Source organism: Geospiza fortis, unplaced genomic scaffold, assembly GCF_000277835.1.
Source record: "Geospiza fortis unplaced genomic scaffold, GeoFor_1.0 scaffold344, whole genome shotgun sequence".
Lineage (NCBI taxonomy): Eukaryota > Metazoa > Chordata > Aves > Passeriformes > Thraupidae > Geospiza > Geospiza fortis.
This window is the reverse complement of record NW_005054584.1, coordinates 281,238-293,892: the sequence shown is the minus strand read 5'-3', so window position 1 is coordinate 293,892 and position 12,655 is coordinate 281,238. Positions and strand designations below refer to the sequence as shown.

At 56.1% G+C, this 12,655-nt stretch overlaps 2 protein-coding genes across 2 annotated transcripts in view; one reads left to right on the top strand and one right to left on the bottom strand.

Moving 5' to 3' along the window:
• Window positions 1-1,932: 1,932 nt before the first annotated feature.
• LIMD2 (LIM domain containing 2) lies at window positions 1,933-5,472 on the bottom strand. Its single transcript, XM_031064388.1, has 4 exons — window positions 5,334-5,472; window positions 3,632-3,676; window positions 3,077-3,216; window positions 1,933-2,632 (listed from the first exon to the last, which is right to left on the bottom strand). Exons 1-4 carry the CDS (start codon window positions 5,373-5,375, stop codon window positions 2,473-2,475), a joined length of 387 nt encoding a protein of 128 aa, XP_030920248.1. The 5' UTR covers window positions 5,376-5,472; the 3' UTR covers window positions 1,933-2,472.
• Window positions 5,473-12,507: 7,035 nt separating this feature from the next.
• LOC102034144 (E3 ubiquitin-protein ligase RNF113A-like) overlaps window positions 12,508-12,655 on the top strand; it is a 6,558-nt gene continuing 6,410 nt past the window's right edge. The window contains 1 exon segment of the mRNA XM_014310779.2: window positions 12,508-12,637. Within this exon segment, the coding sequence (XP_014166254.2) occupies window positions 12,508-12,637 (130 nt within the window).

The following is a 12,655-nucleotide window of genomic DNA, read 5'->3' as shown; positions in this document are numbered from 1 at the left end:
TCCTGTTCATGCAGCTTCTCTCTTCATTGTCACTGTCACCTAATCAGTGTTTGGGTGCCATTCTGTCCCTTGAGGAGCTGGCCTCCCCAGCCCTCACCACAAGCAGCCTCCAGTCACCTTTTCCTGGGATGTAACGCTGGAATATTTGTCAGTGTAAAATGTGAACAGATCAGAAGGGGGGGAACCAGATGATACAGTAGAAACCCATGAACCGAGCACAGGTGTGACTCTTGGGGCTGTGCCAGCACAGATGAGACCCATCAGGTGCAGTTGACTCAGACCAGAAATGCCTCCTGGAACCAGAACAAACCTCCTGACACCCCCTGTGTGTCAGAGCCCACAGCTCCTGCCTTTGCCAAAGAAGGAACAACTTGGGAGCTCTCTGTTACCTTCACTTTGAGGAGATTCTTCCCAAAGAGGGAGGAGGAGGCAAGGAAAGATCATTATTTCTCTGGTTTAATGTTCTCTTTCTAACTGAAAACCCAACCTTAAAAACCTGGGGGTTCCATGCTTCCCTACCCCCCTAAAATCCTCCTGCATTGTTAAAATGCTGCTCATCAGCAGTCTGGGAGCTGAGGGAATGGGAATTGAGGCAGGAAGTGGAACTGGGGGCTCTGCTTTCATTTTCTGAGCCTTCTGAAGAAGGAAGGGGCCAGGGAAGGGGCCCCAAGCCTGCAGCATCACAGCCCCTCAGCAGGGGCTGCTCAGGGGTGGCTTTTTTGGGGTGTAAATCCCAAAAGCCCCCTGAGAGCCTTGCCGGGGTCTGTGTGCACAGTCCCTGTGGTGGCTGTGTGTCCCAGGAGCCCTTTGAAAAGATGTTCAGTGAAAAGGAGAATGAACTTGTCCAACATCAGGCTCCTGTGGCCACTCAGCCAGTGCTGTCCCCAAAATCAGATGTCACTGTGACCTGTGTCACTGTGGGTGCACACCTGAGCCCCAGCAGGGCTGTACTGAGCAGGGGGAGCACCTCAGAGACCAGGGGCTATTTGTGCCATCTCTTCCTCCTCTGGACTACCCATCCCCACCTTTCTCCCTCTTTCATCCTTATCTCCTGTTTCCATGGCTGTGTCTGGCTTCTCCCAGACAGGACGTGCTCGGCAGAGCTGATAGGATCAGTCAGGCATGTTGATATCAAGGCTGCTGCTCTATGTGGGGGCTCTGAAAAGCCCAGTTCCTGTAGAATTTGAAAGACAAATTGGGGTTCTTGAGCACAGCTGTACAAAGTGTGCCTGGAGGAAAGAGGTAAATAATAATTAAAACCAGACTCATCCACTTTTCTCTGGTTTTCCTGCATTTGTGTCTCCAGCCTGGCAGGGCTTGCTGGGCTCATTAATTTGTAGGGACTGTGCTGTCCAAACCAGGGGATTGGAAGTGGGATGGGTCCAGGGCAGACCTGTGAGGCCAGCCCAGCACTGATGCCACCCTGCCTCTGGCAGAGCCACTGAGGGACAGGGCATGATGTGGAGGGGAGAGCATGAGACACATCAGGGCAAAGGGGTGGATCCAGTCCTGGGGGATCCCCAGGCTGGTGAATGCCTTTTGAGGGTGGTCTGGGCTCTATTTGGAAGCTGGTGGAAGGTTCCAGCTGGGCTGTGCAGCTCACAGGGCAACTCATGTGGAATTTGAAATGCTGGTTCGGTTCCCAAAAACTTGGGGGCTTCAGGGGGAATTCTGGCCAGGGGCCTGCACCCTGGCTGCCTTCCCAGGAAGGATTTAATAACAAACTGACAGGGAACTTCCCAAGCCCACTGTCGTGGTTTCAGCCCAGCCAGCAGCCTCACTCACTCACTCACTCACTCACAGGGATCCAAGAATGTTTCCCAGATCCTGCATGGACACAAGCTCTTTCCACACTGCCTGGGCTGTAAGAGGCAGACCTGACCACCAGTGCCACCTCCCCAGGCCCCTGGGAACACAGGACAGGACAGGGAAGGCTGGGAAACCTTGTATTACAAAAATAAAGGCGCGCAGGCGGAGCTGCCGCGAGGCTCCAGCGCAGAACGTACCAGTGGAAGGCAAATATAAAAAACAGACACTGTGAAACCTTAAGGCTGAACCATCCCAGCTGAACTGAGCTGATGTAAACCAGGGACCCTCCTCCCTCATCCAGAGCCCCAGCAGTGCAGGGCTGGTGTGGCTGGGAGCTCTGCAATGGCTCACAAGCTGGAGAAGCCCCCAGCTCATCCTTTCTCCATGGTGAAAGGCCTGAAATGGATCAGCAGGGCTGGGGGTCCCATGGGGGACATTGCTTCTGCTCTGATCTCACTGGGGAGAGGGGCCTGCAGAGAGAGGGCTCCAGGTCTCGGGGCTGCACCCTGCTCACCCTGTCCTGATGGCCTGCAGGACCCCTCTGAGCACCCCCCAAAGAGGGGCTCCCCCTCTCCCCTGGCCCAGGTCCTGCTCTACATCAGCTCAGTTCTCCCGGCTCAGCTCCTCCGGCTCTGCGGGGCTCCGGGGCGGGGCTGGCCCCGCTCACGCCGACTTGGGGCCGCTCTCCACCTCCTTGTGCACCCACAGCTCCTTGTGCTGCCTGCGCCCGAAGCCTTCGTCGTAGTTGCCTTTACTCTTGAAGAGCTGCTGGAAGTGGGGCTTGCAGTAGAACTCCCCGTGGAGCGCGGCGTAGCTGCCCAGGCTGGGGAGGGAGGGCAGCGTTAGCAGGCAGGGAGACTGGGGAAACCGGGGGGGTGCTTGGGGACACCGGGACAGCAGAGGGGACAACGTGCAGGAGGGGACCCAACCGCTCCTCCCCGCCAGCAGAGGCGGTTGGAGGCCGCTGTGAGTAGAAAGGGGGGGTCCCAGGGGAGCTCAGCTCAGCTCTGAGTCCTCTAGAAGGAGGCTCTGGCTCAGCTCCGTGCTCCCCCGGGGCTGCTCTCAAGGGGAACATCTCTCCTTCCACACCAGGTAGGGTTTAGCTGGGCCCAGGTGTGCAGATGAACCTTTGCTTTGCTGTGGTGGGTGGGCTGGGGGGCTTTGGCTACTGGCCAAGCGAGGGGCTGTGATGGGGGAGACACTATTTGGGAGGGTCTCAGCAGAGCTGCAGTGTCACCTGTCCCACCACAGGGACAGCCTGGCTCACCTGAGCTTGGTGTGGCAGTGCTTGCAGCAGAAGCAGGAGTTGTGGAAGACGAATTTGTCGGCCACCAGGCGCTCCATGGGGTACACGGTTTTCTGGCAGGCAGTGCACATCTCCTTCACCTGTGCCTTCAGGCTGAAGGACTGGCCAAGGGCAGAGCAAAAGGAGACAGAGCATGAGGAAGGAGTTTGGGACAACCTGGAACCCTCCACTGCCCTCCTCCCTGCCCTCCATTCACCGGAGCCCTGGGGAGCAGGAAGCAGCCCCACGTCCCTCACCCTCCCTGGGCCACACCACTGATGCTGGGCTGGGTGGGAGCTTGGCCCAGGGGCTTTGGGCCTTCCACCCTTGCCAAGAACCAGCAGGATGGCACAGAACAGCTGTGGCTGCCCCTGGATCCCTGGCAGTGCCCAAGGCCAGGCTGGACAGGGCTTGGAGCAGCCTGGGACAGTGGAAGGTGTCCCTGCCATGGCAGGGATGGCACTGGGTGGGCTCTGAGGTCCACTCCACCCCAGGCCATTCTGGGATGATTCTGTGGTGTAGAAAAAGCAAAGGTACCTTGGAGCGCTGCACTGTGCTGCCTCCTGAGCTGCTTTTGGCCTCCTAAAAAGGGAAGGAGAAAGCAAAATGAGAGCTTGGCACAAGACCCTGACCAAACCCCTCTGTACACATACCTGTAAACCACCACCTGTGGCCCATGCACCTCCACACAGCAGCTCTGCTCCTGCCCCTTGGAGGGGGTAATTAACTCCCCTTGCTGGAGGTGCACAGGGCTCAGGGGGCAATGCCCAGGCTCAGGGGGCAGTGGTCCGTTCCCCCTGGGCACAGCTGGGTGCCCCTCGCTGTCCCAGAGCCTCTTGGGGCAGAGGTTTTGTTTCCAGTTCCTCTTCTCCCCTTCAGGCCTCACAGTGGGGCTGCACAGGAAATGAGGCACCCAGCCCTGGGGGTGTGGGGAGGGCGCAGGGCAGAGCTCTGAGCTCTGGGGCTGCTGCAGCTCAGCCCTGCAGCACCAGGGCACAGCCCCAAGCGCTGAGCATCCTCTGCCTGTGCCCCAGGTCTCTCTGCATCATGTCCCTGCAGCTGCAACAGCTCATCCCTTCCAAATCTCTCCTCACCAGTGCACATCCTGCACCCACCCCACACCTGCTGGGGCCCTGACAGCCACCCCAGGAGTTCCACCCTCCCGGGCACTGATGGAAGTGCTCCCTCCTTCCCAAAGTCGGGATCCAAGGGCACTCCAGCAAGTGACCACTCAGGGCTGGCTCGTCCCCCTCAGGCCTTGTTCCCAAGGTCAGGGCAGTGGGACCCCCAGGGCATCCCCCAAGATGTCACCCTGCTGTCCTTGTCCTTCCTCTGGCTGCAGTTTGGCTCTGCCTGCCCAGCACTGCCCCTCTCTGCCCCCAGGCCGATCCCCACCCCCTGTTCCTCCTGCCCTGTCCTTCCCCATCGTTTCTCCTTTGTATTTTTGGAAACAGTTTGTCCAAGGGAGGCGCAGGAAGCTCTCCCCTCGCTGAGCTGCCTCCTCAGAGGTTTCCCAGCTGCTCTCAGTGCCTGAGGTCAGGGACACGATTTTGTGATTTTCCTCTCAGTCCCACGAGGCTGGAAGCACGAGCCAAAGTCAACAGCGGGCCATGGGCAGGAGGAGGCTCAGGCTGTGTAAAACCAGTTGCATCCCTTGGCACTGGGAGAACAACCACAGCTGCTCTCCTGGGGTTAGGGTTTAATGTGCTGTTTCCAGGCTCAGCTGACCAGAGCTGAGGAAAAGCTGCCTCTCTGGAGCTGAGACATCCGTTCCCAAGGCTGCAGCAGCCCAGGGCTGCTGTCACTTCTCGGCAGCCTCCTGGCCAGCCAGGCACGCTCTCCATTCCATATCTGATAGATCTTCCCTCGGGGAAGGGCCGTATCCTGTCCCAGCAGGAGATGTTCTTGAACCTTTATGTTTTTCCATCTCCAATCACTCCAGCTCTGAAAGCTCTCAATTGTGATCACGGAAAGCCATGGAAACACAAACAAACAGACAGCAGCTCCAGGAGCTGTGCATGGAGCAGAGCCTGAGGCTGGCGTCCAGCGTGCTCTGCAAACAGCACCTTCTGCTGGAACATTCCTGTCCCCAGTCCTGTTCTTTGAGTAGCTGTGGCTGTGCCTTTGATCACCCTAAAGTGTCAGGTCAGGAACACAGCTTCTGTGTACAACCCTCCCCCCGAGAGCCCAAACCCAGCTGAAATTCCCATCCAAACCCCAGGGTACAAACCCCACGTACATGGGCTGGGGCTGGGCTGGCTGCTCCCGTGGCCTGGAACATGGCTCCTTCCCCTTCTCCCTCTGTTTAATCCTCAGCTTGAAGGCTGTGGGTCGAGGTTCCACTGCAGAGGTGTCAAAGACAGACCTCTTGCAACACCTGGAAAGGAAATGTCATCAGGAGTGGGGCTGGTTTCATCACCAACCCCAGCAGCCCTGCAGGAGCTGGGGTGTGCTCAAAGCTCCCTCCAGGGTCAGATCAGCCCTTCCCAGAGACTGAGGCACAGGGAACTGGATGGGAGATGCAGCTCTGCAATAATAGCAGCTCAAGGGTTTGGGGCTCTGAACACCTGGAAGGTGATGGGATGGATTCTGCTCCAAACCCACAGGTGGAAGCACCTGCCAGGTAATAACCACTGGCAGCAAGGCTGGCCCCAAGGCAGAAAAACCAGCACCCCGTGTTTCACTAATGCAGCCACTCAAGAACTGGTGTTGCTGGCGGAAGAACTGTAGTTTTAGTCTAATTTTAGCCCAGAAAAGTCTTGCTGATCCCAGCTCAGCAGAGCCAGTGATGGGGATTTTGTCTTTGGTGCCTTTAGGCTGAGCCTTGTGTGATGCACTGAGTGCGCCCCTGGGAGGATGAGGCTGACAGGGCTGGGACCAGCACAGGAAAAAACCACCAGCATTGCAAATCAGTAAAAAAGAGCTAAAAAAGCGCTGACAGCTCCTCAGGGGTTTTCCCCACTGCACTTTACCCTCAAAACACCCATGAAAGATGAGCCCTGGTTTGAATACAGAGGACAGAGCTCTGGGGTTGAGTGATGCTGCCAAGGGAGGAGCAGAGCAGAGAAAAAGGAGGGTGAAGGGGTGGCTCTGCAATGATGGGGATGAGTTAAAAGCTGGAAAACCAGCACCTTCCTCTGCCTGGGGCTCCTTTCCTGCCCTACTGAACCCCCTTGGCCTCATATTGCCACCCCAAAGACCTTCCTGCTGCCCAAGGACTGGCCTAGACACTGAGAAAGCCCCAGGGCAGAGCCACATCAGGGTGGAGGGCTTGGGGCAGGGGCATCTCCTCAATGCCCACCTCACAGGGACATTTGCAAACATGTCCTGAGTTTTAGGGGGCTCTTTGGCTGCCAAACCCCCAGCAGCTGACAGCAAGCTTGAGTTACATCAGCAAAGCATCTAAAATTCGTGGCTGCTGTCAGAGTTGAAAAGAGCATTTCCCCAGGTCCTGGGCACTTGGCGGGTGCCCCTCTCAGCCCTGGTTGCAAACGTTTCCCAGCCCCAGCTGAGGCCCAGCCCTGCTCTATCAGAATCACTTCCCCTCTCTCTGCGGTTTGGTTGTTATTTGCTGAACCCAGCAGCTGCTGGGTGCCACCCCCACAGCCCCTCCCTGCCCCCATTCCTGGGACAGGACCTTCTCTTTGTGCCTCTGGGGTCTGTCGGGTCCTACAGCCCAGCACAAACCCTGCAGGGAACATGAGGGACCCTGAAAACCTGGTGTCCCCACTCCACACACAGCTCTGACACAGATGCACAACCTTTTCACCCTTTTCACCCGCTTTTCACCTTCACCTCAGCCTTTGTTACAAACATTTGTCCTCCCCCAGCTTCCCTTCCCTTGCAGCTCATCTTCCTCCCCTATCCCAGCCACCTTCTCTCCCTGGGTATTTCCAGACTTCCCACAGCCCTCGTGCCCTTCCCCAGGAGCTGCTCCAGTGGAAGGTCCCTGCCCATGGCAGGGGCTGGGATGAGATGACTTTTAAGCTCCCCCCAACCCAAACCATTCAAGGTTTCTCTGATAAGCCCATTTTTACTTCCACCCACTCTTTGTTTCTCTGCTCCTCATGTCCCCAAACCCCCTTCCCTTCAATTCCACCCACTTATCCCCCTCCCATGGCAGGATGTTTCTCACCCAGCCCCTCTGCCCACCCTGCACAGACCCTCTGGTGCTTCCAGCCAGCCCCTCGCTGCAGCTGCTGCCCTTCAGCCTTCAAAGCTCCTTCCTGCTGCAGGGCAGGAGGCAAGAGCAGAAATCTCAAAGGGGAAGGGTGTGCTGGGGCGATAAGGGAACCAGAACAAGTGAGAAACTGCAAGAGGGACTCTTGGAGGCTCTTGGCTGCTGTCATGGCTCTTCCCAGGAGCACAGCTTGGGGCTGGGGCCCAAGGCAGCCACCAGGAGAGAGGGAATGTGGTGACAGGGCAGTGCCTAAGGACACGCTGCCACACTGATGCTACAAAGCCTTCACAAGGGCTCGGGGAGCCTCGGGGCTCGCTGGATTTGAGGGTGCAGCGGGCATGTGTGGCAAAGCCAGTGGAGACTGGCACCATAACTGCCAGATGTGACTGTCCCAAACCTCTGCTCCCTAAAGTCCTTAGCCACTTGCACAGCCTGCAAAGAGCAGGAGCGAGGACTGTCCTCCTCTCCAGGTCATGCTAGCAGTTTCAGGCTTTCGGCTCAGGACAAGGTGAAAACCCCTTTGCCTTCCAGCTTCTCTCATCCTGCCCCTTGTAGCAACTGATGGCTCCAAGCAGGGAGGAGTTTGAAGGGAGGAAGGCAACGCTGCTCTGCTCCATCACAGAGCTTTTCCCCAACAGCCACCTGCATCCCCTCTCACCTTCCTGCCTGACCCTGGGGCAGATGGAGGGAGAGGGAACATCTGGGGTGGCCCCAGGGCAGTTCCCCGACCTCAGCCTGCCTCTGAAGGATCAGGTTTCCTGCAGCCAGGAGGGTGCAGGGAGCATTTCCCTGTTCCCCTCTCCAGAGGGGCCAGCAGGGCTGGAACCCAGTGCAGAACCACCAGGGCTGGATCCTGGTGTAGATCCAGTGCAGGCCCGGCCCGTTCCCGGTGCAGGCCCGGCCCGTTCCTGGGGTACACCCGGCCCGTTCCCAGCCCATTCCCGGTGCAGGCCCGGCAGGGCTGGATCCCAGTGTAGATCCAGTGCAGGCCCGGTGCAGGCCCAGCCCATTCCCGGTGCAGGCCCGGCAGGGCTGGATCCCAGTGTAGATCCAGTGCAGGCCCGGTGCAGGCCCAGCCCGTTCCCGGTGCCGGCCCGGCCCGTTCCCAGCCCAGTGGGTTCCGGCAGGGAAGGAGAGTGAGTGCAGAGGGCGAGGGGCCCCTCTCTGCCAGATGGTTCCCATTAGCAGCGCTGGGAAGGGTTTGTTTACTGCAGGGATCGCTGCTCCATTGCAGGAGGCTTCCCCAAGGGCAAAGCACGGCCTGGGGGATCCGGGCCCCCTTCCTCCTCCATCCTCAGAGGACAGAGCACGGCGAGGCACCTCGGAGAGGCTGGCAGGGCTTTCCCCAGGAAATCTTGGCCTGAGCTGGTGGCTGTGGGGATGGATGTCCATGAGATCCTGTGTAGGATCAGTGAAACCCACACACAGGGCAGTGCTGACCCCCCAGCTCCATAGCCATCATCCCTCTCCGCTGGCCAGTGTGGGAAGAGGTGAACAGGAGCTGGAAGAGCCTCTCCTGAGCCTGGGGATCGCCCAGGAGCTGGAAGAGTCTCTCCTGAGCCTGGGGATCACCCAGCTCCCAAGGCTCAGTCTCTGCAGTCTTGGGGTCTCACAGTTGACCCACACCATGAAGCCAAGTGTGGTGCAAAAGCAGCATCAGAGGCCAGGCCAGAGCCAGGCACAGCAGTGCCAGGGAAAGGATGGTGGAGCCAGCCCAGTGGCCACAGCTCCTGCTTCAGGCATGGAATCCCTTCAGGTCCTGGCTCTTGTATGGCTTTGATCCAACCACTGGACCTCATGGTGCTGGGGAGCCAGGGCAGCTCCCTGCTGGCTCAGCACAGGTGGAGGACTTCAGAGAGGAGACTCCAGACATTTCTGGGGACACCCCTCCCCTGCTGGAGAGATGCCTGGGCCTGACCCTGCCTCATCCTACAGCCAGGAGCCACCTTCCAGCAGCCTGCTGCACTCATCCCCTTTCCATCCACGTTCAGCCTCTTGAGAGGCTGCCAGTGGGCAGGAAATCTGCAGCCAAAATGCTGAGGGATGCTGACAAGGAATAGCTGTGGGGAGGAACAGCGCTGCCTTTGTCAGGGCAACAATGGGGGACCCACAGGAGTGAGAGGGAGCCCGAGGGAAGCCCCTGCCCACCCTCTGCCACCTTCATCCCTGCCTGCCCTGAGGAGGAGGTGCACAGCTCTGGAAGCACTGGGCTGGTCCCTGCCCTGCCTCTCAGGGAGGAGCCCACAGGCCAGAAGGATGCTACTGGGCTTCACCTGCTTTCCAGAAGCAGAAACTGAGGCAGCCAGTTCCTGGGATTGTGGCTGTGTTTAATGGCACCCATTAAAAATCATGATCTGGTGGGAGTCTCTGCTCCCTGGGATCTCCTGTCTTGCTGGCAGTTCAGATAGAGCAGAGAAGCACAGCAGAAATCCTGCCAGGAGGATGAGAAGAAGCTTTTCCAAGCAGAGACAAATTCTCAGGAGTGCCAGACAAAAATTGCAGGTTGAGAGGTTCAGGCTGGACATTAGACAGAAGTGCTTCACTGGGAGAAACATTGGGAGCTCTGCAGAAGGGACTAGTGAGGTGCAGTATCAACCTGCTGCAAACAAACACAACAGGCAAACAGAAGCCTATGGCTTCCCTGCCCTTGTCAGCTCTTCCCTAATCTCTTCCATAAGCCATGCTCCACCTGGAAACATCACCCTGCTTTCCTACTCAAATGTACATTAGACATTCTTCTCCCATCATATTTTGCCTCTAAGATGGATTCATAAAGAGTAACCACATCCAGGAGAAGCAGATTCCTTTTTAGCTGTTCTCACCTGATGGACTCTCTGTTGCCACAGCCACTGTGGTCACCAATGCAAACAGGTGAGCTCTGATCTGGGAGATCTCAGACCTTGCTATTCTGATACCAAACTCCAGCACCCCTGAAAACCTCTGGCCTGCTCTGTCCTTACATCCCTCCTTGCAGAAGAATCCAAGCGTCTTCCTTGCATTTTGCTCTCTTTTTCCCTGTCCTTTTTCCTGTCTCCACCTAAAATAATCATTTCCTTGGGGCCCTGTTGTTTCAGAAGTCATTTATCATATCCAAGAAAGACACTGAGCCAGCCTGACACAATCTGTGTTAAAACCACCCAGCATTTTGTGCTGCTTCCCAACAGCACATCTGATTACTCTTCCAGAACCTGGTCTAGAAACCAACCTTTCCTTGTGCTCCAGTTAATGGAGCTGTAATTGCCTGTAATTTCCCCCTTCCTCAAACACAACCTCTCAGCGCTGCCTTGGCTGATTTCCTCTGCTGGAATATCACCTGTTACTCACCAGACTCTGCACTGGCATTTCCTGTGGTGGAGTTTCCATCCCTGGAGAGGTTTAACACCACGGGGAGGTGGGGACATGGCTAGCAGTGGCCTTGGCAGTGCTGTGGGAGTGCTTGGACACCATGATTTAGAGAGCTTTTCCAGCCTGAAGGATTCTCTGATTCCATGGGGTGAGCCCATCTCTAGGGCCCTGAGAGACCCCACAAAAAGCTTTTGCTGCTTCATCACCTGCAGATGCAGTAAGAGCAGGAGTGGGTCCAGTCCCAGGCACTCCAAAACACATCACAACCTCTTTTCCATGGTCCCTGCCTCCACACAAGCCCTACAAAAGCCACTGTTTGTTATCCAAATGCAGATTGTATAAGAAGAAAACATGACCAAAATCATATTGGTAGTCAAATCTCTCTAAATATCATTCTTTATATATTTTCAGCCTTCACCTCTATCCTTCCTTTTAGGATTCGAGGTGCCATAGAGCCCAGCACAGGATCTGGTTCTCTGAAATCCACAAGATTGCCATGGAGCAATGAATGTGCCAGGAAAAGTAATCCCTGGAGAGGCACATCAGGGGATGCTGAGGCATCTTGCCACTGAAAACCCCGAGCTGGACATATGGAGAGGGTTATGAGCACACCACAGGAGTGAAAAATATGTCTAAAGTGTGCTTAACATTGATATTGCAATAATCCTTTTGTCCAGATTTAATGTTTTCCATCCCAGGGCTTTTGCTAAGAGCGAGGTAAGCGCTGCAACACTCCCAGATGGCAGATGAAAATGACTTAACTGGCAGGGAAAAGCAGACATGTCTTGGGGGGACATGGCAGCTGCCTGGCAAACCCTGCCAGAGCTGAGGGTGGGAAAAAAGGAAAATTAAAAACTTCATCCCCCTCCAGGACCATAAGGGTAGTTGAAGCCTCCCAGGAATTACCCACTGAAGGAAATCAGAAGAGAAATTCCCTTCCCTAATGAGAAGTCTCCTGGGAGTTTTGCTGACCAAAAAAGGTCAAGAACCTGGATTTAAGCTGTGTAAGAAGGAAGATGCATCCACCACTTTGCAAAGCCCAAGAGGTTGGTTCTGACAGATCCTCAGTTTGGAACTGGGAATTTGCTTCTTGTAGGGCTCCCATTTTAAAAGGACATTAACACTGGGGCTGTGTCAGACTAAGCTTGGTCGATTGCCCTGCAATTATTTTGTAATCTACATTAATAATGCTGCAGATGTGCTACTCCTGGCCTTAAACACACAACAGCTCAGCTGAGGCACCAGATGTCTTCCCTGTGAGAGCCCTCACACGGCGTCTTTGGTGGACAAAGCCCAATTTTCCAGGCTGGATTATCAGCTTTTTTTCAAAACTGATACCCACACCATGAATAAAATCAGCAGAAATTTGATCATAAATATGATCTACAAGGTATCTTAGCTTGTTTGAAGTGATCCAAGGGGATTAGACACATCAGGCTGGCTCAAAACACCGTAGTTACAGCACCAGACTGGGACTTGGGAGACCTGGGCTTGATTCCTAAATATGGTGCTAATTTTGGGTGGCAGTGGATAAATAATTTCATTTTTTCTGTTCCCTTTTTCCCCCCCTCCCCTCGATGGAAACAGAGCTGCTCTCCTTTGTGGAGCCCTGGGAGATCCCTGGCTGTTAAGGGTTATGTCAGAGCCCAGGGCATTTGTGTTGTTATTAAATCTCACAGTCATGCAACAGCCTCCCCAGGGAAGTGATGAAAGACCTGTCGCTGGAAAGGTTTAAACGCAGCCTGGATGAGGCGGTAGGAGACACACATCGGGAACTGGCAGACGTTAACCAAGGGGGATAAGGGAGTCGGGATCTAACAGGTTTTTCTTCCCTCTCTGCTCTTTCTGATCAGCTTAATAAAACGGATCTGTCCAGCCGCCCTCCGGCATGTACTGCAGCACACAACAAAGAGGGGACTGCGGCTCGAACGGGAACGTGAGCCCCCAAATACACCCGCAAATCCTCACCCGCGGAGCGGATCCGGCCAGCACGGGCCTGCTCGCCCCGCCGGCTACCGGCCCCCCCCGCCGGGGCC

Coding starts and splice junctions, on each gene's coding strand:
- LIMD2 (XM_031064388.1), bottom strand. CDS start 5,375: ATGTTCCAGGCCACGGGAGCAGCCAGCCCAGCCCCAGCCCAT. Junction 3,677..5,333: donor CCAGCCCAGCCCCAGCCCAT/GTACGTGGGGTT, acceptor TTCCCTTTTTAG/GAGGCCAAAAGCAGCTCAGG. Junction 3,217..3,631: donor GCACAGTGCAGCGCTCCAAG/GTACCTTTGCTT, acceptor GCCCTTGGCCAG/TCCTTCAGCCTGAAGGCACA.